Raw genomic sequence first — 25,289 nt, 5'->3', positions numbered from 1 at the left:
CACTGAGCACACCCCTGCAGCAGCAAAACCCTCAGGTAAACCAGGAGCTCCAGGGCCAGGCAGGCTGGAAAAGCAGCTTCCACAGAGTCAGATCAGGCTCCTACCCTTGGTTTCACCTGAAAGGTTTTTTTCAGGAGCTGCCAGAAAAGACAAGCTGGCTGTCACTAACACAACCTTACCTAAGCTCTGTGGTCATCTGTCACCCGAGCCCTCTGAACTCATGATGTCATTCCCGTGTTCAGCCTCCGCAGGGTGAAAAGAAGAGCCCTGACACTGCTTCTTAATGACTGGAATGAGTGAAGAGAGCACGAAAGGTCTGGGGAAGGCTGAAGAAAAAAGCAATTATTTTCACCTTCTGCTTTGTTTGACATCTGGCTCGCAGTCACAGTGAGGGGAGGGAGAAACCTACGAAAGTTGTGCCATCATGTAAGTGAATTTTAGGCAATTAAACAAGGCAGGGGTTTATTCAGGCTGTTGGAAGTCTTCAGTTTGTTAACTTTGATTCATTTTCATTACTAATTAATATTTTGGTTTCCTCAGGTCTGCATGCTGAATTAAGATGCAAGAGCTAATAATAAATACCTTGAGAATAATCCACAAGCCCTATAGCAAAAAATCCAAATTAGATGAGAGTTGACATGAAGTTTTAAAAAGTGCAGGAAAGTGTTTTCAAGCCTTTCGGGCTAGTTTCACACATCATTATGAAACTAAAGAGAGTGGCAAGCCCAGCTTCTAAAAAGTCATTTGCAGGTCACCTTTGAGCAGGAGCAAAGTGGAGTGGGAGGTAAAGGAAGAGAACAAAGGAACTCACCATAAAGGAGCAGCTAGTTGTGTGTAGTGTTGCTCAAAATGACTTAAACTGAAAGGCCCAAATTGTTTGTGAGTGCTCCCACAAGATTCACTAGAACAGAGACAACTGAATAAAATAATTTCAGCATTTAGGAGAAATAAATGTCCAGATTCCCCTAACGAACCACGTAGGATATTTAGGAAGTTCTTCCTTAGCTTCTCATTGCCTTTATCGAGCATCACTTGGGGAAACACCACCTTGTGCCAGGTGCCCCCCCCCACCCGCCCCCGTGCTGGTTTATCACAGCAATCAGCAGAGGAATCTCACCAGTCCTAACTCTTCAAATCTCAAGGTAAGCTAGCAGTACTTAGTGGGGAAGGAGGAAAACATCTGAAATTTAAATTTCAAGAGAATCCAGGGCTGATTTCCCAGTCCATAAGAGGTACAGGGACTCCTCAGAGCATCTGCTAAATCAGTTTGTGGCCAAGCTCTTCACTAACAGGCTACCACTCAATCATGGAAAACCGAAGAAAAAAGGAAAGGATAAGATGGTACTTCATAGCTCTGTGTCTTGGGAAGGGTGGTCTGACTCTGGGCCTCTTCTCTTTATTCATTTTCAGAGCCACCAGCAGCAGCAGCGAAACCACTTGCATTTCTGCAAGCATTAAAAAATTAACACTTCCCCCTCAAAGCCTTCTTGGGGTGGTTTTAGGGGTGAGCTGTGATGTGAGATGGGCACCACCAGCACAAGGCAAGTTCACCACAGGGCTCAAGAACAGCCACAGGTGAGTATTTCAGAGCCAGTCAGGCAGCAACAGTCTCACCATGAGCATATCACACCACGGGATCCTCTGCTATGACAAGGTCAGACAAGGACCAGAGGCATGTTCTGAGTTCACTCTGCCCAGGAAGACCCAACCTCTGACTACACTGCTAAGAAATTTTTTTAAAAAGTAGCAATTTTACTGTCTGAACACACACTCGGTTAAAAATAACCCAAATAAATCCAAATTTTATTAAAAGAAGGTGAAGCAATCCAGGCATTCTGCACAGTAATGACAGCATTAGGCACAGTGAGCCTCATCACCAGTAGGAATTTCTAAAAGCCAAGCAAGCAGCTACATAATTGCTTTAAGCTCTGACTTAGGGCTGAAACTCCATTTGAATCGAGGATGAGAGGGAGAACATCATCCCTTTAGAGAAGATCCTTCGAGACGAGTAACCGTAGAAAGGCTGGCAAATACAACATTGATTGGGAGTGAGGTAACCACAACCACCACTGGCTTAAATGAAAAGAGATTCAGGGGCTGACCCAGAAAACAAGCCTCGTAACCACTGGGATGAAATTTTAATGACAAACACAAGAAGCTCTGCGTGCAGGCCAGATTGAATTATCTGATGTCAGGCAGCAATCGTGTGGTGCTTGCACAAAGGGGAGCTGCTCGCAGCCACCTTCGCTCCCAGCTCACGTTGCACTTAATCAATCCTTGATATTCTGCCATCTCCTGGCTTCAGCCTGGGCAGCAGCGTGTGCAAAAGTGGAGAGAGCATGGAATAGGGGCATTTCTGTGAAGTGTACCTCTGCTTCCTTCACAGATTAATAAAGAGCTGCTCCTGAACCAGTTCAAACTGTGTCTCTGTAAACTGCACCTGCTGGTTTAAGTCGCTCTGCCCACAACCAGTATAAATTCCCTTCTCAAAATATTAAAAAACTCTACAGCAACTAAAATAAAAGTGATTCCACTTTGCAGCAGAGTTTGAAGCAGGACAGTAAAGATGACAAGATCATGCCTAGCACAGCACAGGTTCAAATCAATCAGGAGCAAGATTCCAGGCTTGCTCAAAGATTCCCAAACACAGCAACCTCAGCATTCCTGTTCTCTCCAACTAGAACTTAATCTGGCTGCTGCCAGAAAAAGAATTAAAGATGCTTCTATAAATACATCAGCAATAAAAGGATCGCTAAGGAGAATCTTCATCTTTATTGGATCAGGGAAAAACAGTGACAAAAGATGAAGAAAAGGCTGAAGGAAATAAGGCCTTGTCCTCAGGGTACCCAGGCTGGAAAACAGGGACAAGGGAGCACAATGAAGGCCCCACGATCCAAGGGGAAGTGTTGAGCATCCTGCTGCAGCACTGGGATACACAATTCCATGGGGTGGGATGGGATCCAGCCCAGGGTGTTGAGGGAGAGGGGCAGAGCTCACCCAGACACTTCCAATCTTTCCCACCAGGAAAAGTTTCACACATCGTTATGAAACTAAAGAGAGTGGCAAGCCCAACTTCTAAAGGGTCATCTGCACAGGGTCACCTTTAAGCAGGAGCAAAGTGATGGAAAAGAACAAAGGAACTCACCATAAAGGAGCAGCTACCTGTGTGTACATGTTGCTCAAAGTGACTTAAAATGAAAGGCCCAATTTGGAGGATCACGGACCCTCCTCACCCAGGGCACTGAAGTCAGAGCTGTCCGTCCAGGAGCTGGGCTGGAAGGAGGACCCAGGGAAATGCTGGCCCCTCTCAGCCTGACCTCAGTGCCAGAACATCTGGAACAGAACATCACCAGGGCTGGGTGCTACCCTGGGCCACAACCACCCCAGGGAATGCTAAAGGCCTGGGAGGAGTGGCTGCACAAGGTGGACAAGGTCCCGGGGGTGCTGGTGACAGCAGCTGGTCACCAGCCCAGGCGTGCAGCAAGGCCAAGGGCAGCTGGGCTGTCCCAGGGCCACTCCTGGAGCACCTCCAATCCTCTGTCCAGTTCGGGGCCCCTCAGGACAAAAAGGACCTGGAAGGGCTGGAGCTTGTGCAGGGAAGGGGCTGGAGCACCAGAAGTGCCTGAGGGAATTATGATCAAAGAAACTTCTAAAAACTGAGCAGCCCTGAGTGTCCAGTGCAGCAACCCAGGACAGAAGAAAGGTGATGGCCCAAGGCACTGGAGACAAAACCTTTGGGAAATGCCCCACAATTCTGGATTAGCAACACCAGGCCTTGCAAACTCACACACCATCTTAGCTCAGACACACAGTCCCTCTGCAATCACTGATTATTCCCAAGCAAAACTGAGCACACAAGTGTTTGTGAAACAGGAGAGAGAATCATTAAATGTAACAGATAATTGATATTTATACTGAGAGAATTGACTTTGTAAACCTCAGCTATTAAATTACTTCTTCAGTACTGAAAGAATGCAACAGTTTGCTATTGATCACCAGATTCATTACACTTTTATGACAAATTTGAAAGCACAATGCCATTAAGTACAATTTTATAAGCTGGGAGAGACAGGGGAGGGTTATGGTTGGATTTAAAAAAAAAACAGAGCAAACAACAAAACCCCAACAAATTCCTCAGTATCCTAAATACTTACCAAATGCACATAAAGTATTTCCCTGCACAATCTGCTGATGCCCTTCGAAGTTTTAGTTATATCTTGAAGTCTCCCTTGTTTGGTATTTACCAAATTAAGAGACAAAGTAGAGTGAAGGACAAGCAGTAAACAGCAAAGGACGTAATTTCTGTGTTGTAATACTATAAACTTTTCATTTACTAACCAGGTAAATTCAAGCAGCTGAATAATTTCCTCTTGTTGTTTTAACAAATACATGCTCACAGCTTCATAAAGAGGTAATTCATTTTTCAGAGAAATTACTGGGAAGTCCTTTAAGTGAACATGATTTTTTCTAAAGGATACACAAATGCAGATTACCCTCAGCAGTCTCTTACCTACTCATGTTTTCAGGAACTTGAATTGTTTAATTGTATCACACTCCTGATGCAAATTCACCAAGAGAATCAGGAGATACAGGAGGACCAATGTGAAAAGTCTATGTATGTCAGAACCCAACTTCTGTAAAACACCAAGCCAAAATATGGACGATTTGAGTTTAATACTTCAGAAATGTAATTTAATCTGCATAACTCCTATCTACTGCATGTTTGGATACAAATACAATGGAGAAAATGAAGGAAATAAAGAGCTGGAGGTTTTGGCAGCAGCACGGTAACAACTGGGTTTGCTGTCTGATTAAAAGTTTAGAGTCCTGCTCTCAGTTGTCCAAGAGCATTCAAAAGCATTTCTATGAATTAGAGTTTTCCAGGCATTGTTCTTATAACCAATCTGTGAATTTTAAAGTATTTTAGAAGCAGTTTTCTCTAATCTTGCACCATTAAAATGAAGTTCTACCATAAAACATTGAACTCTGGCCTGTCAAGAACAATCCAGCTCCCCAGATATAAAAAGTAATTTTTATTTACTCATGTGATTTCTGGAGGGTTACTAATTACTGAGCCTGTGAAATTTAAACAGAGTACAGCCCCACACTTACTGATAGAATCACTGTAGCCTCTTTTAAAAATTTGTGAGGCTCTTAAAATTGTATTTAAGAGTATAAACCACATGAATAGCTAACATTAAACCAAGGTCCAGAAAACTTCTATATTAAGAAAAGAGAGGTTTGAGTTTATCTATTCTGAGCGAGTTATTTTCTTCCCAGGCTGTCTTTTAATTAAGAATGGAGAAAAGTTAACAGTCCTTCAAAGTTATTTTTGTTCTGTGACAAGATATCCTTGTGATTAAGACTATTTTTATGGAAAAAAACATAAGAAAAGGGGATTTTTTCAGTAGATGTGTAAAATACTTAATACATTCTGGGTGCTTCCACAGCAAAACAATAGATGGGAGTTCATCAGAAAGCACCTGAGTTTTTACAGGGATTACTTGTGCCTGAGATAACTTTTGAACAGTTCCACAAAAATTTGAACTGCTGAGGTAAATTGTAGATTAACATCCTTATCAGTCACTTAAGGAGATGCCCGTCTCAGGAACTGCAGGTGCTTCCATTCTTATGATTCCAACAGGTGTTGCCTTTGAATTTATTAGAAGAAACATCTGAGATTTCAAGTGGTGAAGGTGGAATGAGCCTTACACAGACTGATAAAGATGGAGTGGGCATTACACAGCTTGGTAGAAGTGGAGTGAGTATTACACAGCCTGGTAAGGATGGAGCAAGCTTTACACACTCTATTAAAGCTGGAGTGAGCACTACACACTTTATAAAAGGTGGAGTGGGCATTGCACGCTCTGGTAAATGTGGAGTGAACATTACATACCCTGTGAAAGGTGGAGTGGGAATTACACACTTTTAAGGATGGAGTGGGCACTACACACTTGTAAACATGGAGTGGGAATTACACACTCCAGTAAATGTGAAGATTACACACTGAATAAAGACAGGGTGGGCATTACATACTCTAGAAAAGATGGGGTGAACATGACACGCTCTAGAGAAGACGGGGTGAACATGACACACTCTGGAGAAGACGGGGTGAACATGACACACTCTAGAGAAGATGGGGTGAACCTGACACGCTGTAGAGAAGATGGGGTGAACCTGACACGCTGTAGAGAAGATGGGGTGAACATGACACGCTGTAGAGAAGATGGGGTGAACATGACACACTCTAGAGAAGATGGGGTGAACCTGACACGCTGTAGAGAAGATGGAGTGAACATGACACACTCTGGAGAAGATGGGGTGAACATGACACACTCTGGAGAAGATGGAGTGAACATGACACACTCTAGAGAAGATGGAGTGAACATGACACTCTAGAGAAGACGGAGTGAACATGACACTCTAGAGAAGACGGAGTGAACATGACACACTCTAGAGAAGATGGAGTGAACATGACACACTCTGGAGAAGATGGGGTGAACATGACACACTCTGGAGAAGATGGAGTGAACATGACACACTCTGGAGAAGATGGAGTGAACATGACACGCTCTGGAGAAGACGGGGTGAACATGACACACTCTAGAGAAGATGGGGTGGGCCCTGCCCAGCCCGGTGCTCACCCAGCCATGACCACCCCATCGCAGCAGTGGACGTCACAAAGGACCCGGCCGGGCTCGTAGCGCAGCTGGCTCACGGCACCCACGCGGTTCTGCAGAGAGGAACACAAGGGTTGGTGCTCCCATTCCTTCATCCACCAAAATCTGCTGCTGCCAAACTCCCAGCTTTGCTACTGCTGCTGAGAGAAGACACCTCTATCCCAACCACCCCCCCCCAGCAGCTGTCAACTAGAAGAGAGGAGCTGCCAAACTCAACACCAACTCTCCTCTCCCACTTGCTCGAGCCAGGTTCCCATTTTTCCCCAGCACCTGGATCCCTCTAAGGAAATTCCCTCTCACCTTCCAGTTGGTTTTCAGCATGTGATCTCTGGCTCTGCAGTTTTTGAGGGCGAGCTTCCAGCAGGAATTGTCAGAGATGCTCATGTCCAACAGGTATCCCTCCTGCTGGCACAGCCGGTACCACAACACCTCGTCTTCTGCAAGGATTTTCCACGTCCTGCTGACCTAGAAATCAATGTTTAGATATGGATCTCTCATAAATGTGTAAGGAAAAATTAGATTTTATGTGAAATATTAAACAGTATCTGAAATACAAATGTATAAATTAATACGGGCCCGTACTAAGATGGAAGTCTTATTTAAACAAATATATTTGTTCATACTTTGTACACCTGAGTGTATAAAAACCCCATACTTTTTAAAAAAGGCTTGTTTTCTGTGGGTTTTTCAGGAAATAACTGAGTTTATACTCCAATAAAACTCCACATAATGTGCACACCAGTTTAGTGGCAACACAGTCAACCTGAAATATCAGTGACTGGGAACTTCTGACAGGAAAAGCAGAAGAAAACAATTAAGAGGGAATTGTGAGCTTAGAGCAAAAATACGAATTTATTTTCACATTTGTAGCTAAAAAACCCTCTCAGATCACAGCACCATATCTCTGAAGTCCCACTGACAACACCTGATTAGGGGTATGACATTAGTGATTTATAACCTATTGTATTACAGTATGCATAAATAGGAATGAATTATTAAGTTTTTCAAGCAGCCTCAAGTTGCTGCCCATTCCAGAGAGAACAGCTTCATCACAATCAATTGTGGGCTCAGAATTAAAGATTCAAGAGCTAAGAGCCAACTTAAGTAGCTTTTTTTTCTCTGTAATTTTTAATTTAAAAAAACAGACGTAACCAATAAGAGCCACGACTGGTGAAAGCAGCAATCAATCGTGCTCTGTTTCTAAAGAGATTAAAAGCACCTTCTGAGACTGACATCATTTTTAGAAAGTTACAATTAAGCATCTAATGTTCGTTTCAGTCCCCAGATTATGCCAAGAATACAAGCCTCCCATGGACACAAACTCTCCCAGGACCATCTCTTTATATTTATTTGCCATTTTTTCCATAGTCACATTAAAAAAATGTTTAATATGATGAAAGAAGGGGTGATCTGAGCAACCTGCAAGTGTTTTTAATATTTGAGACCTACACAGAAGAGCAGTGCTCAATTAGGAATATCCAAATGCAGCAAAATGAATATTCTTAATCACCCAGAGACCTCAGTGCAAAGTGGCAGAGGGAGACAACCCCTTTCCATCCTCTGACAAAGGAAACAACCTGCACAGGGCAAGAATAATGCCCTGAAATGACAGAACAAGCACTGAGGCTTCTCCAGCAACACACATCACCCTGGAATCAGTGCTGAGTGCTCCTGTCCCTAGAGGGACACACTCAGCAACTTCAAAAGCACCAAAAAGAGGCGATCCCAAATCCAAACCATTAGGAATTTGCTCTCAATTTGATTTGAAAGGAGGCAAGATATCTATGCTATTACTCCAAGAATACAAAATAGAATAAAATAAATAAATAAAAAATAAAAAGCCCCAAAACAGCTTTCTGCTGACACACCAAAAGTGCAGCTGTGGTGCAGGAGTGGAGCTCCCCAGGCAGAACCTCTGCCCCCTCCCCAAACAGCAGCACATTTTCCTGACAGGGACAGCCTGAGAACACGCACAGGGAAGCACAGCCAAACCAGGCCAGCTTTTGCCTTGCTTTCCAAAAGAAAAATCAAAAATAAACACACACCTTTCAGTCTGCCAAAACAGACAATATTGCACAGACCTTTCAAATTTCAAGGTCTTAAAAGCATTTTATAAAGACAGTAAAACAAAAGAAAAGGAGGGGGGAGCTACATAAAATTTCTACTGCCTTTTCAACTTTCAGGGGGAATAAAGATCCTATCCTATCCTGATTTTTTTTCAATCAAATTACAGCAAACCCTGCTGCTTTACAAGCCTGAATTTCCAAAGGGTCCCTAACCCAGCCTTTTCTTCCAGCCCCAAACTCGCATGCCAATCCCTTGTAAAACCCCACTGAGCGAGGCTCAGCTGCACGAAATCACTAATAAAGAGTCTCAAGCATTTCACTTTACAGCACCACTGTGAGCTGCAGCATTAAAACCAGCCATTGGCTTCAAGTCAGCTTTATTAGATCTGCTTGACTTGGAGTTTCAGGTGAGGCCCCAAAAGCCAGGGCATTATGGTTTTATTTACATGCACCCAAACACTGGGTGCTGGAGAAGAGCTGAGATGTGCAAAGCTCTTGTTAAAACTATTTCCAAACCTAAACTGCACAGAAACTCCAGCAAGGATCAATGACAGAATCTTACAGACTTGTTTATAGATTTGGAGTCCTGAATTTAATTTTTTCTTCAGTGTTGCTATTATCTTTTTACAACTGTTCTCAGCAAAGAAAGTTTGGGCTCTCCTGAACTCCACACAGGGACAGTTTTATATTTTATAGTTCAGCAAGTAATAATGTTCTGAAGGACTTCAAAGGCTTTTGCTGACATAGGCTTTGCTCTTTGGTTTTGCCTCTGGGGGATATTTTTCCCCCTAAAAAACCCCACCTCTTCCATCAAATCCAAAATTTCTTCTAATCCCATCTAAATCAACTGGCTCAAATCCTAATGAAGGTTTATTCATCCCTCTGCATCTGATAATGGTTTTTATTTCACTAGGTTTATTTTCTTCCCCAGACACACAAAGGCAGAGTCAAGGCTCATTTGCTGGGACCAGGGGCCTCAATTAGAACTAGCTGGACCTTGAGCTCAGTACAAAAAATAGTGCCAAGTGTTTAATCCAAAGCCATTCTGATGGAAGCTGCCCATTTTTTCTGTTCACAGCCCTGAGCACAACATGGTTTGGGCTGGAAGGGACCTTAAAGACCACCCAGTGCCACCCCTGCCATGGGCAGGGGGCACCTTCCACTGTTCCAGGCTGCTTCAAGCCCCAATGTCCAACCTGACCTGGGACACTCCCAATGATCCACAAGCAGCCACAGCTTCTATGAAAATTCCATCCCAGCCCCTCACCACCCTCCCAGGGAACAATTCCTCCCCAGTATCCCACCTAACCCTACCCTCTGGCAGTGGGAAGCCATTCCCTGTGTCCTGTCCCTCCAGCCCTTGTCCCCAGTCCCTCTCCAGCTCTCCTGGAGCCCCTTTAGGCCCTGGAAGGGGCTCTGAGCTCTCCCTGGATCCTGCACTTCTCCAGGTGAGCACCCCCAGCTCTCCCAACCTGGCTCCAGCCCGTGGAGCATCTCCTCCTCTCTTTTCCAGCAGCTCCATGTCCTCCTCATGTTGGGGACCACAGAGCTGGGGGCAGCTATGCAGGTGGGGTCTCACCTGAGTGAGGCAGAGGGGCAGAATCCCTCCCTCCTTTCCTGCTGCCCCTGCTAGGGGCTCAGCCCAGGACAGGGGGAAATCTTTATCCTTCCATTTCCCTGCTCTCTCTGGGAATCACAAGGGGGATGGATGATGATGGCTTTTACCCATAAACAACCCTGATGAAAAACCATGCTCAAAAAAAAAACACATTCAATTTTCTTTTTGTAAATGTATAAACATTAAAACCTCAACAGTTTGACAATCCCAGAAGTCCTGGAGGAAAGCAGCTGAAATTCAAATTCTTGATTTATGCATGACAATTCATTCCTAAATTCCTAGAAACAGTCTCCCTTGCCCCAGATACATACACAATTCCTGTGTTGGTAAACACTTCTGAACCTTCTCTGAGATAAAAACCTAATAGGTCAAGGGAATTTCCCATTGATCTGCTAAGAAACAAAACTTCCAAAATTCAGTGCTGCTGAACTCAAACACATCCCCTCATCACCAATGTGAGCCACAAAGGCCAGGTCCCCAGGCCATGGGTAAAATTAATGGATCTACAGTATCAGCTCCAAATCACACAAGGACATTTCAGTTTGTCACAAGTGTCCCAAGGACTTGTTTTTCCTTTCCCTCTACATCCTGACAAGAAGGAAGGAGTGACTGTTCCCAAACCTGCTCACAGTCACAGGAGAGTCCCTCATGGCACAGATACTTCTGCCAATGGTCAGAACACAATTAAAAAGTGCTCACAGGGTAAAATTCTGCATTACTCTGGCCTGTTCTGTGCTGCGTGACAGCCTGGAGACTTTTCTCCTTGAATTCCAAATATGGGATACCAGCACGGACTGGTCTGGTGGATGCTACTGAATGTCACCCCCCTACTGCAGACCCAGCAGAGCTCAGCACTGAGGACACTTATTTACAGGCTTTTGTATTTCCAGTGCCACACAGACAGGTTGTGGTTTACAGCACTAATTCCAAAAATCAAAGAAAAGCTGTGGGGGAGCGAGAGAGAGGGAAATATCAAGGTGAAATTAAAGTTCTCCAGACAGTCTGTGGTGTGATAAAATCTCAGAGAGGCTCTGCAGTCAGGCTTCTTTCCTGTTAGCTGGTTACCAATTTGGCATCAAGAACTAAGCAAACAGGTTTTCTCCAAAGGCACTCACATGGATCACGATGCCAATTCCACCAACTGGCCCAATTGCACTGAAATCCCAAGGCACCTTAATAAAAAAACCTTTCTAGGATAACACCATAAAGCAGCAGGGTTTTCCATGGAACAGAAGAGGGCTTCCCCCCCCCCCCCACTTCAGAAACAAAACCACCAAGAGAAAAATTAAAATTCTATTTCTTTTTATGGCTCTGCTTTTCATTTAAACACTTAAAAGAAGCCAGCTCTGTACTGGATATTCATCTGATTGGGAAAGCCCTGTAAAACACTGGGCACTTGCTCAGCTACCTGTCAGCTGCCACAAAGGAACAATGCCTTGGGAAGAGGAGAATGAGAAATGTGGAAAATTATGTTAAAACACATCTTACGAGAACAGGTTCAAGCTAAAAAGCAAAGTGAAGGGAGGAGAAATCCAGTACAGCCCCAAGCACAAGGAAAAGGAGCAGCCCTACAGGAGCCAATCTTTTTACTATGCCATAAGGTAAAATGATCATGCCTAAGGAGGGGGGAAAAGAGAGTGAAAGAATAACCTTAAACTAATCCACTTCAAAAATGCAACCCTGTTCCATGTCATGGGCTGTGGCCTTTTACTGATGGCCTATCTGTACCCCAAGGGACAGAAATTTGAGCATATCTGAAAGCTTCCCTGTCCTGGACAGCGTCAAAAAATAATCCTAGAGAATTTTCCCCTCTGCAAGAGCAGCCCTGCATGAGGAATTAATTTTCTTTAAACAGTCCCTGTTCCTAAAAGGCATTAGCAAGTCAAAGATTTAAGCAATAACCACTTGCAGCTATTCAACGCTAAAACACACTCATACTGAACACTAAAAGCCTAATTTCCTTTCAAAGCCTGGGCCATTTGCAGAATATCTGAGTTCAGTTTACCATCCTCAACAGGCCCTGTCTGTCACTTCTCAGTTTTCACACATTAACATTTTCTCTTCCACTCAAACCATGCCCTAGACTGTTTGTAATGCAAAAAATGGTTTTGTTTGGATTTTTGTGAAGGTGCAAGATGTGCTCTGAATATAGGAGTTAATGAAGATCATCCTGGAACCCTAAACAGTGGCAAGAGGAGGTTCATTCAGAGAGGAGGTTCCTCATTCAGTGTGTGAAGAAAGGAAATAAAGAGGCCCAACAGTGTGGGCTGAACAACCCTAAGTAGAATGAGGTAAGAGTGAGTGTTTCAGTTAGTAAAGTTCTGTCAGAGACAGGGAGTTTACAACTACACCTAAATTATGGACCATGCCTGAGTACAGACTGCTGAGAGCATTATCTGAAAGTATCAGAAAAGAAAAACAGAAATCCCTCGCAGCGCTGGGGGGAGGCAATCTGAGACATTTAAGAATTTGGCCTCATGTGGAAATACTACAGACAAAAAGTTACTACTCCAGTGCCTGTGGTTCAATCCCATGCTGAAAAGTGGGAGGAGCAGCTCTTGCCATGCCCCTAGCACTGCCAAGTGCTAAGTTCAAAGTACTGCAAGACACTCACCTGAATCAAAAATGCTTCTAAACACACTCACTCGAGTCAAAATATCTTTGCACTGTTTATTTTCAATGTTAAGGCTTTGCTTCTGCCCAAGCCACAGATGTTTTCTTTAACTCAGCTCAAGTGCAGCTGTAAATCCAGCTCCTGTGCCATTACATTTTCAATTTTCAACTTTGGAACTGTCTTCTGTGAGTGAAAGCACGACCAGCTGATTTCCTTGGGCTACCTCCCCACTTCCCCACATCAAGGTGCCTGTTTTTTCACTATTTCTGCCAGTTTTAAGTGGTATCAGCACTTTAACTAGCAGCAGCACTTACCTGAGCACACCTCCCCAGCTCAGCCTTGCCCAGGTACTGGAATATCTTCAGTGCCAGCTCATAAGGCAGCTGCACATCAAAAAAAGGAACCTCATTGATTTCATTCTGGAAAGGAAAAAGGAGAATATATTTGTGAGGCTGGTTTAACATAATTTGACAGCAGAAGAAGGAATGGGGTGTCCTCAGGGCTATCACAGCTCCATGAAAACATCAGGAGTTCTGCCTCTCCCCCCTTTCATGGCCCTTCAAAGACCAGAGACAAAGACACAAGTTCTGGTAAAACAGTTTGGTTGAAGTGCCAAAAAGACACAATAAATAAGCACTTTGAAGATATATGCTCATTATTAATTTCACTTGCCATACTTCAATCCCATGTGACAGAAAAATGAACAAATATTTTAAATAAAACTGAATGGAAATTATGTTTGTTTCTTTCATTACTAACATACAAATGTCTTTTTAATATGAAATGTTCCTCCTTTAACTGACTGAGCATCTCAAACAAAAATTTGAAGTCAAACCCATCAATTTAAGGTAACAGCTAAATGCAACACATAGATTTTTCCTAGATGCATTTTGTTTGGTTTAATGACTAAATTTTACATCTTTTTTTTCTGCAGTTATCACAGCAAGATTTATCTTCTCTCTTATCTTGTCTGGATATTCAAAACTTCTACACTCTGTAATAAAGAAAGAGCTAAATCAGCTGATTCTGACCATTTCTATGTCACCAGTTTTATTCTCCAGTGTTTTCTCTGGTTTCTGTGTCGTTCCCCCCCAGGTGCTCCTGATCATTGTCCATTAATCCTCAAGTACAAAATCAGCTGCTCAGTTAAAATCTCCACAGTTTGCCTTCAACTCAGGCATTCCAAAGCAGGATCATCTCCTGCCTCTTGGCCCTTCCCTAACTCTGGTACCTTTGTTTCTTTGTAGGTCTCTCCTACATCTTCTCATTCAAATCTGGGCCATTTGCAATACCAAAGCAGAATAGAAGGGATATTCTGGATTTATTTAAAGTAGAGTTACTCAGAGAAATCAATCTCATGTGGTGGTGTGGTTTTTAAAGCAGAAGATATTCTACACTAGGCAAGCGTTTAGACAACACAAACACCTGTAATGCTCCCATCAGGTCTTTTTATCAACAAAACATCACTTCACTCACACTGGAACCTCCCACTTGTTCCAAAGTGACTTAAAGCAGGACCTGCGCCAACGTGGCTGCTCCCCTCCCTCCTCATCCACAACCTCCCTGCACAAACAGCTCCTGTTCCCTGCCCTGTGCTGGGGCCGCCGGCTCCGCTCCCTGCTGTGGATCCGCAGGACCTGTTTTGCTTTCGTGTGCTGTAAATCCCATCTGTCTCCAGCACTGACACCGAAGGAAAACACAAAGGGAACCTCTCCACGGCCACATGCAGGCAGGCTCCGAGCTGGCCAGATGTGATCCTGCCCAGCTCCAGCAGCCACAGAACCGCTCTGGAGCCACGGGCTGCCCAAACAAATCACAGGAACCGTTGGGCAAGGATTGTTAGCTCCAGGCTTATGAGCTCAGGCACGGCACCACCATGGATGTGTTCCTTCCAAATTGGACTTGACTCGTGTCCAAGCAGCAGATCCTGGATGCACACAGAGGTCTCACTGCAAGCACTGAGGGCCTGCAGACACAGCAGTGCTGACACAACACTCCAACTTTCCAACGGTGCCCTCAAGGAAAGGAGGGGAAAAGAGCAAAATAAACAGCTATTCAGGTTTTTATAAACTGAGCTGCAAGAGGATTTATTCCCTGCTTCAAATAAACCCACAAGTGCCTTTTTTAAAATATTTTGGTGCTGCAAAGGGGCGCAAGTTTAAATGAAGAGTAGCGGCAGAAGAGACCTACAAAGAAACAAAGGGATTGGGGTTAGGAAAGTGCCAAGGGGCAGGGGATGATCCCGATTTGGGATCTGCCTGAGATTCTGAAGGCCCAGCACAAACTCATGCTGATTCCATTCTAATGCAATCCTAAGATTAGGGGCACATCCAGATCTTCCCACACCCCAAAAATTCTTGCAGATTGTCCTCAGCACAAGGAAGCAGCAATGTTAAGTCAGCACCAGCCCATGTAAAAGTGCACTGGAATGAGTCCAAAACTCAAATATAACCAGCCCCTCTGAGACAGATTCGGGCTCCTTTGTGCTAATGGAGCACTAATTCTGTAAATGGATTAATTTGTGCCTTGCAGACAGAAATTTAATCTGTTCCATTTAATTTTTTAAGCAAAGAGTAATTAGTCATAGTGAGGTTAGTGAGAAATAAGAAAATGGGTTTCCCCCTAGTTTTCCTATACTGTAAATAACATTTCTATGGCATTTAGAGGATTTACCAAAATAACTTTTATCTGGTTCAGAACTGTATTTAACAATATTCCCAAATTAACTCCTTCATTTAAAGAGTTAAAACTTGTTTTCTTACTATGCTGCTGTGTCACAAGGCAGGATATCCTTAATTACTACACCTGCATCAAACTGCCTGAGTAAACAACAAAAATCTTAAGAGGAAAAAAAAATTTATTTCATAGAGTCACGGAATACCTCGAGTTGGAAGGGACCCTCAAGGATCATCGAGCCCAACTCCTACCCCCTCACAAGACACTCCAACAATCCCACTCTGTGCCATTACATAGGACAAGCAGATTTTGAAGGCTTGGCACTTCGTAAAAGGATGTGTGTTCAGAAGCTAAAGTTATAAAAAAGCACACAGGAACACAAATTCAACGTCCCCTGTGCTCCCAGTGCCGCTTCAGCCGAGCCCCTCTCCGTGCTCCGGTACCCGGCCCCACCGCGACCCCGCGCCCCCCCGTCCCGCCCGGGGCCCGGCCTGTCCCGGGCACGGCCCCAGGGCCGCCCCCGGCCCCGCGCTGCCCTACCAGGTCTCGGATCAGCTGCCCCAGCAGATCGTCTCCATCTCCGGCTCCGTCCCCCGCGGGCTCCCCGGCGGGCCGGGCGGGCGCGGGGCTGCAGCGGGCCGGGGCGCCGCCGGCCAGCAGCCCGCGGGCCAGCGCCAGGTACCCGGGCTCGGCCGGGGACTCCCGCAGGGTCTCTTCCGGGCGCTCCGGGGACTCCCCCGGTCGTTCCTGAGGGGGCTCCTCCCGCCGCCGCCGCTTCGCGCCCCCTGCCCGCTCCTCCCGCCGCCGGGGCCTCTCCCGCTCCGCCGGCACCGCGGCCATGGCGGCGGGGCCGGCCCGGCGCGGCACGGAAACCGCGCCCCGCGCCCGCGCGTTCCGCCGCCGCAAGGTTCCGCCGCCGCCGGGACCGCGGCCGGTGATGAGGCCGAGACGGTGCCCGGGAAGGAAGTCGATGCTGGGGCCGGAGCCGTCATTTTGTGGTCTGCCATGAAGGCGGCGATGGCGGCCTGAGGGCCCGGCCTGGCTCTGGAGAGCCGCGCTGCCGAGAGAGGCCGCGGTGACGGCAGGGTCGCCCTGGGCTCTGGGCCGTAATGGGAGCCCTCAGCCCCTCACAGCCATGGCCAGCCCCAATGGGAGCCCTCAGCCCCTCACAACCATGGCCAGCCCCAGTGGGAGCCCTCAGCCCCTCACAGCCATGGCCGGCCATGCTAGGAGCCCTCAGCCCCTCACAGCCATGGCCTGTCTGGCAGGGAGAAGCTGCTCCACGAGAGGGTTGTTACCCATGGAACTGACTTCTCTGAGTGATGTACTTCTCTTAACGCCACTTTTTCCTTTCTCTTGGCCACGTCTGAAGCCAAGCGGGTGGGCAGGGGTGGCCCCACCACTGCCATGCCCACCATACCTGCTGGGAAGGTGTTTTGCTGCTTAAATCCCACCCACCTCCTGCAGCCATCACAGCCCGAGAGCTGCCACTTTGCTGGCATTTTGGGAAGGACATGAAGTTGGCTCAGCTCCTCTCCAGTATCAACACAGTGTGGTGCTCAAAGGCTGCATTCAAATGATGCTGAACCATGACTGTGGAAGCTTCTGCTGCCTCAGCCAGCCCAGCTGCCCAGGGGAGCAGAGAGGCCACAAGCACTCAAGTCTTCAGAACAATTCCTGTGGAGCCCTCAAGGAAACAGAGCAGGTAAGTGATGTGTTGGTGTAAGTCAAACAGCCAGTCCTTCTAGAACTGACTGTAAAACACAGCCCTTGTTTCAGCAGCAGCTTGTGCAGTTACCCACACCCTGGTGTCCACCTCTACCTTCCTCACTGCCCATTTGCTGGTTTCTCTACCATTTGTTGCTGCCTGTGCTGCTTGCAACTTAGTGAACATGAACATGTGTCCAGGAAGAACCCAAACTACCTCATTTAGAGGAGGAACTCCTGTATGAAGAAACCCTGCAAAAGACAGGTGGGTGAAGGCTGGCCCTGCCTTGGCCATGTGTGCTGGAACCCAAAACCCCCTATCCTGGGCTGATCCCCCAATGTGGGCGGCAGGAAAGGAGGGGGGGATTGTGTCCCTCTACCCTGCTCAGGTGAGACCTGCAGAGCTGGCCCTGGGGTACCCAACATGAGGAGGATGTGGAGCTGCTGAAGTGAGACCAGAGGAGGAGATGCTCCCAGGGCTGGAGCCCCTCTGCTCTGGAGCCAGGCTGGGAGAGTTGGGGGTGTTCACCTGGAGAAGAGAAGACTCCAGAGAGATCTCAGAGCCCTTTCCTGTGCCTAAAGGGGCTCCAGGAAAGCTGGAGAGGGAGTTGGTACAAGGGATGGAGGGACAGGACACAGAGGGAATGGCTTCCCACTGCCAGAGGGCAGGGATAGATGGCATCTTGGGAAGGAATTGTTCCCTGGGAAGGTGGGGAGGCTCTGGCACAGGGTGCCCAGAGCAGCTGTGGCTGCTTGTGGATCATTGGAAGTGTTCCAGGCCAGGTTGGAGGGGGCTTGGAGCAGCCTGGGACAGTGGAAGGTGTCTCTGCCCATGACAGGGGGTGGAATGGGATGTGTTTAATGTCCTTTCCAGCCCAAACCAGTCTGTGATTCTGTGACTTGTTTTCCCTACAAAACAGTCACTTGGAGGGACTTAGAGGAGGGGTCTCCCTGGGATGCATGTGCTGGTGAGCCCTGCCAGTGGTGGGATTGCAGACCAGGAGCTGCCCCTGCAGCAGGATGTGGGCTGTTCCAGGGAGGGTAGATGGGCTGGGATGATTTGCCAGGAGGTTCTCAGCACCTTCTCTGCAAAACAGGGGGTACGGGCCAGTTTGGGGTGATTCCTGCCCCACAGGGAACCCCCGTGTCTATCCCAGGGCTGGTGTGTGCAGGGAATCCTTCCCGGGGATGCCAGCCCTGCTCCTGTACCCTGGCAGCTGAGGAGGCCCCACGGGCCCCAGGTCAGTGCTGGGGGCTGCGTGCTCCTGCCTCAGCCACCCGAAATGTGATCTGAATCCGTAATGCTGTGGGTGATGAAATCGGCTCCAGCTCTGTGTAATCCCCTCACTGCCCCCCTGCATCTCCTTGCTGTCCCCTCCTCCAGCCCACAGTCATCTGCAGCCTTGTACTGTCCCTCTATCCCCACGCCATCCCCTATGTCCCACAGTCCCCTCTATCCCCACATTGTCCCCACACAGTCCCCTCTATCCGCACATTGTCCCCTCCATACCCATGCTGTCTCCTCTATCCCACACTGTCCCACCTTCCTCCCACTTCCCCTCCTACTCCCAAACTGTCCCTCTATCCCCATGCTGTCCCCTCTACTACACACTGTCTTCTCTATCCCCAGTTTGTCCCTCCATCCCCACGCTGACCCCTCTGTCCCACCCTCCCCTCTCTCCCACATTGTCCCCTGCATCCCCATGTTATCACCCCATTCCTATGCTGTCCTATCAAACTCCCACGCTGGATACCAGAATCTTCCACTACACAAGCACTGTTCTCTCCACTCCCCAGTCCCACAGTCATTCCATCCCCAGCATCCATCCATCCATCCATCCATACATACATCCATCCATCCATCCCCATGCTGTCCCACTGAGCTCCCACCTATCCCTGGATACGAGAATGTCCCACCACACAAGCACTGTTCCCCCCCATGTCCATCTATCGCCACACCATCACCTCCATCCCCGTGCTGCTCCCTCCATCCCCACGCTACCCTCCCACCCCTCTGCCGTCCCACTGAACTCCCACACCACTGCCGGACACCAGACCGTCCCACCACCCGCTGTCCCCCCTGCCCCCCACCCCCGCGCCGTCTCCTCGCTCCCCCCTCTCCGCCCGCGGCCGAGCACCGCCCCGCGGGGGATGATGTAACCCCCCGTCCCCCCCGTGTCCCGCCCGCGTCCCGCCCGCCGCACACTCGGCGGGCTCGGCGGCGAGCGGACGCAGCCATGTGCCCGTGCGCGCTGCGCGGCCCCCCCGCGCCCTGCAGCCCCTGCGGCCCCGGCCGCGCCGCCCGGCCCGAGGCCGCCGCCCGCCGGGTCGCCGCCCGCCTGCGCCGCCTGGGCGATGAGCTGGAGCAGCGGCGCAAGGCGCGGGGCCGCGGCCCCTCGGCCGCCCGCCGCCTGGCCGCCGTGGCGGGGCTGCTCTGCGCGCTCACGCCCGCGGCCGCGCTGGCCTGGCTGATCCGCAGGAGGAGCCTCTAGGGAGAGGGGCGCTGGACGGAGCGGGGAGCAGGCGGGACGCGCAACAGGTGGGCGCGGGACGGGGCGGCCGGCGGGGCTCGGGACGGGAGCGGGCGCGGGGGCCCGGCTCGGTCCGGCCCGGCTCGGAGGAGCGCGCTGTCCGCGGTACCCGCGCATAGCCGGGCTGCGGGGGCTGATCGCGGCAGCGCACCGAGCCACGGGCTGCTCGTGCGGGCGCTGCCGGGTCGCACCGATCGCTCTCCTTTTCCTATTTCTTTTCCTCTCACTCTCTTCTCCCCCCCTCTCTTCGTCTCCTTCCTGCCGGTGCCAGTTCGCACCGACCTGTCGGTCTCACCTCCTCCTCCTGTCCTCTCCATCCCCACTTTTCCTCTCTCCTCTCCCCCGTGTCCCCTCCATCCCCACTTTACCTCTCTCCTCTCCCCCGTGTCCCCTCCATCCCCACTTTTCCTCTCTCCTCTCCCCCTTTCCCAGGATTCCTCAAACGCTCCCTTTGCTCTTGCCCAAACTTTCACGGCTTCTACCCAATCCGCCCGCGCCCCCCGTGCTCTCGTGGAGCAGTTTGAGCTCCGTGCCCGGCAGGGGCGCGGGACAGCTCAGGGGGAGCCCAGAAGGTCCCGTGTTGCTCCGGCTGCCGGTCCCGGGAGCTGGAGGATGCCCCGCACACCGTGCCTGCCAAACCTCCAGCCTTCTTTTTATAGAGGAACTTTCCCTGTGTCCTGTCATTTCCTGGTGGAATTTAGACCCGTGGGTGCTGTGGGGCACCCATCACTACGGTCACTGGTGGAATGTCCCCACTGGACTTTCCAGTGGGGCAGCTGGGACATTGGCTCTGTGTTTTGGATAAAGCCTTGCCCGGTGCCAGAGTTCTCCCCAAGCCACTGGCTTTTCCAAGCCACTGGCCAGGAAAAGCACCCAAGGGCAGTTACTGCTGATTCCTTCCTCCAGAGCCACTGAGCAAACGAGTGGCAGGGACCCGGGACATTCCTGGTGTTGTAACCTTTGTTGTCGTCATCCGGTGGCAGCTCTAGGGCTTGTGGTGACAGCTCTGCTTCCTCAACCCTGGGAGCACTCCAGGATACTGAGCATAAGTGGGGTTACCTCAGGGATTTTGGGTGCTCTGTAGTGTTTTTTGGGTCATGGATTTGTTGCCACAGACGTAAGGAGCATGGGCTCCTCTTTTGGGAGCTTTAAATTGCATCATAAACACCCCCCAGTGTCTGTCTGTGTTCAGGGAACAATTTCAGTGCATGTTTAACTTTCAGCTTGCAGTGGTATCCCATCAGCTTGGATAGGGTACTGTGGAGGGAAAGTCAGGTTATCAGAGAGTTTAAAAACGAGGTTTTCCACCAGGTCTGTGTGTTTGCACTGTGTGTGTGCACACTGTGGGGGGGGCATTGTTGTCATCCATCTGAGCTGCAACTGCTGTGTCTGGCAGGAGGTTCCGCTGGTCACCTTTGGAAAGCTTTCTTTGAAACAAAAACAGAGGAGAGCTGTGGGGTTTTGATGAACTGAAGCCTCAGTTTCTATAAAAGCAGGCACTGGATGGTGCCTGCAGTGCTGTGCCCAGCAAAGCCCTCAGAGTTGGTGTCAGTGGTGAGGGACTGTGGTCAGGAGCAGAGCAAACACATCTCTCCCTTCCCATCAGTTTGTGGCAAGTTTGGTTCCAGTGTTTGGAAGCAAACCTACCCGTCTGCTTTGCTGGCCTCTCTGAGCATAAACAGAGTTGAAATCCAAAGGGGAACTGCAATGATCTCCCTTATCTAGTGTCTCAAATGTCCTTCTCTAACAAGCCAGGGAAATTCTTCCCTGCCCAGTCTGGGACTCCATCCCAGGCAGAGAAGGTGGCAGGTGAGCGGGGCTGGCACAGGGAGCCTGTTAGCTGGCCCTGGTGATCTGCACATACACTCAGCCCAGACTTCCTGGCAATCCCACGAGGCCAAAGCTGTTTGGAGTATTAATTTTTGTGAAGGTTTATTGGGCAGACACTGTTCTTTTCCCCAGTCTCTTCTGCTGTTGATCCTGGAGTCCTCTCCCATTTCTGCCCACCAGTTGCTTATAAATGCTTTGATGAGAGGCTGTGGAAAAGCCAAGAGCCATCCCAGGTGCCTCTGAGGTGAATTCCATGGGCAGCACTGTCCTGCCCTCGGCTTCAAAGGCTGCCACAGACAGACAATGCTGAGCTGCCTCCAAATGCTGCTGGCCACAAATATACATGTAAGGCTGAAAAGGAGCTCCTGGTGTGTGATGGGAAGCAGTTTCAGGGTGTGGGATGTGGCCATGAACAGGCTGGTGGCACTCCTGGCTGTCCCTCTGTGCAACCTGTCCCACTCCTGCCATGCTACTTAAGGCACAAGTGACCAAACTGCAGGTGAAAACACAATGCAAGCCGAGAATAATTGTGTCATCTGTACTTCAGTTCCGGGGATATTCTGGCCATTAATAATCTTTTCATCCTGAGCAGCACTTTGCTTCCACCAGTGGAAGTTTCTGACAGTCTGCAGTGTCTTGGAGCTCCAGAGACAGTGCCGTGAGCTGGGTTAGCCTTGGAGATGAGGTAAGACAGTGTTTGATTACCTCAGCAGAGTATTTCTGAACAGAACAGGCATTTTTCTGCCATCCCCAGAGAGCTCTGCAGTGGTAATAACATTGTCCTGCAACAAACTGGGAAGTCCAGCCTCTAACCACTTATGATTTTGGGATTTCATGGAAAGGCTGGTAAGAGGAGAGTAACTTGTACAGTTAATGAGTGCCCTGCAGAGTCAGCCTTTGTCTCGTGATCTGGTGGTTGCAGAAGGAATGGAGAAAAGAGGAAAAGGCCAGTTTCAGCTTGGGTTATTCCTCGAGTTCCTCTGCTGCTTTTTCAAGAGGCAGCAGCATTGGCTGCTCTGAGCCTACATACAGCTTCTGAGGCAGAAGGTTGGTGCTTGTTCCCTCAGCTCCTTGTGGCTTTACACAACAGCACAGCTCAGGGAATAATCCCATGCTCCAGGGAGCCTCTCCTGCTCTCACAGCCCTGGGTGATGCCAGTGAGAGCAGGACTGGGGCTGCTGCGTATGATCAACTTGCATCTGCGGACCATGCTTGGGATTTGGGGATGGATGCTTTGCAACTGGCAGTTTTGTAATATGTAATCTGACATCACCTTGAAACATCCAACCAGGGCATGAAGTATAGTTGTCAGGTGCCAGTTTGGCATACAATGTCACTTGTATTTCGCTCTGTTAGTTCAGGAGTGGCAGTGTATTAAAATCAAACCCTACTTGTCCCTGCCAGCTCCACCAGCCTGGTTCCGTGCCCACTGTGTTGCCAGGAATTCCCCCCACTGTTTGCTGCGAGGTTCATGCAGAGCCACTCTGTCCAAAGTCTCAGTGCAGTTAATTATCTGTATTAAAACTGGGCTGATAAGATTTCTGGAGGTGTCCCACTGAGCTGTGCAGGAGAGCAGAGCAAATGAAGGACCAGAGGCAGTGGTGATGCAGAGAGCTGGTTCTGCACCAGGACAAACATCCAGCCTCGTGCACCCCGTGTGTGTCCCTCACACAAAGAGGCAGGCTCTGTTATTTATCCTCCTGGATCAGGAAAAAGCCAGCCCTTCCCGGTGGCAAGCATCCTGCTCAAAAAAGCCAAAGGTCCCTGCCACCCTCGGCCCAGCCTCACAGTTAAACTGAATAAAGAAAACCTTCAGCATTAACTCTCCCGATAAACAAGCATCAGAGTTTGCACAAACAAACAGCAGCTCAGAAATGGCTCATTCCACAGGTGGACTGAGGCCAAGCAGGACGGGCTTTGTGGGAGGATTGGAACCCAGATGTATTTTTTACTGTCTGGGTTCCTTGGTCTTCCTATGCAAAGATCTCCCGGACACACCATTCTTCCCAGTTCGTCCCTAGTACTCTTGAACCCCCTCCTAATTGTTTTTTAGTCTTCCAAGTCGCCCTTCCATCTCCCGCGGAGATGCTAATGAAGTGTGAGTGTACACGGATGGGGCTGCTTGGGAATTTGTCAGGGCTCTTGCCCAGCCCTTGTTCCCTCATTAAGCTGCTGCTGTGCGAGGACGGAAGCGATTGTGCCTCGTTTAGTCCCTGCCTCCAGCGTGCCCTCAGCGATCCAAGCCCTTGGATATATTTTTCCCTTTCAATATATCAATAACTGTTATTTTGTTTATTAGCAGTGGGACGTGTGCCAAGCGAGTGGCCCGTGTAATCCATTTAAATGGAGCAGTTCCATGCTGACACAGTAGCCGTGAGCAGAACTCCTGTTTCCAGCTGCTGCTGGAGCCGGGAGCTCAAACTCTGCTCTGGCTTAGTGCAGGTGCTGCCCAAAGGTGGCTTCTTCTCCCTTCCCTGAACAAAGATGAGTCAGAGAAGTGCTAAGTGACACAGGACCCCCTACCAGAGTCGTTTTGTGCCCATCCCACTCAGCATCCATGAGAAAAGCAGCTTGTTTTGTGTTGGTAAAACTGTGGGATAAGGCTGGAGAGTTCAGTTAATTGGGAAGTAGAGCTGCCTGTGTGTGTTCAAGCACCGGGATGTGCCGAGGTTGGCTGAGGTGGTTTTGCAACCAAAGCCATTTGTTGTCTCATAACCTTACTGCTTCATTTGTGCAATGGTTGAGAGCAACTTTCTGAACAAGATCTGTCTCTCCCTAAATGCCCAGGCACAGAGGGATACATCACCAAAGGGAATGTCAGTTCCCACGAAAAAACTTCAAAGGAAGTGAATTTTTTCTTATCTCTCCCACCCATATTTCCAATAGACACTGCATTTTTATATAGACAGCCATAATTCCTTTTATTTTATAAGGAAATGAAAATGTTGATAGTTGTGGACAGTTTCCCCCAAAGTTTCAGCCTTTTAAGAATGGCACATAAAATAATCAATTTTTCAGCAGCTCTACAGAAGGGATATACTGGCTCTCTTTCCAACTTACCATCCACCCCAGTACAAATGGGATGTAGTTTGGCTTTCCTCAGCCTTTTTCAGACCCAAAGTACCAAATTTTGCTCTGTCTGCTGAGTGCCTATTGTGGGAAATTTGGAGTAACTCCACTGGAGTCAATTGGGTTGCCCTGGATTTACGGTGCTGTAAATGAGATCAGAATTGGCTCAAAGTATATTCCATTAATGAGTCAGATACTGGCAATGTAGCCAATATGCACCCAGAAATTGCTTTAACACAGCCTAGGATATTCAAAATTGGTTTATTGAGAGATGGGCTCAGGGCCAGGATTCTGGGGTTCTCTTTTATTCTTTCCATGGAATTCACCTTCCTGCAGAAGGCCAGCACGAGGCTGATGCAAAACTTAAGAGCCATTTAAGCCCCTAAGAATGGGGCTTGTGAGTTGCATAAACATTGTGCTGAGCTCTTTGCCTGCCCTGGAGCAGATTTATCGCTTGGAGTTCAAGATGTTCTAGGATTTATCAACTTTTACAGGTTT

At 48.6% G+C, this 25,289-nt stretch overlaps 1 protein-coding gene across 1 annotated transcript in view; it reads right to left on the bottom strand.

The window, feature by feature from the left end:
• Window positions 1-16,494, bottom strand: part of FBXW8 (F-box and WD repeat domain containing 8) — a 51,013-nt gene extending 34,519 nt beyond the window's left edge. The window contains exons 1-4 of the mRNA XM_062504562.1: window positions 16,195-16,494; window positions 13,293-13,397; window positions 6,981-7,145; window positions 6,645-6,733 (exon numbers count right to left, since the gene is read on the bottom strand). Coding sequence (XP_062360546.1) covers window positions 6,645-6,733; window positions 6,981-7,145; window positions 13,293-13,397; window positions 16,195-16,494 — 659 coding nt within the window. The remainder of the gene's footprint in view (window positions 1-6,644; window positions 6,734-6,980; window positions 7,146-13,292; window positions 13,398-16,194) is intronic.
• Between the last annotated feature and the right edge of the window lie 8,795 nt (window positions 16,495-25,289).

Source organism: Cinclus cinclus, chromosome 17 (assembly GCF_963662255.1).
Source record: "Cinclus cinclus chromosome 17, bCinCin1.1, whole genome shotgun sequence".
Lineage (NCBI taxonomy): Eukaryota > Metazoa > Chordata > Aves > Passeriformes > Cinclidae > Cinclus > Cinclus cinclus.
Note: the sequence above shows the minus strand (reverse complement) of the source record. Positions and strands in the feature narration are given on the sequence as shown.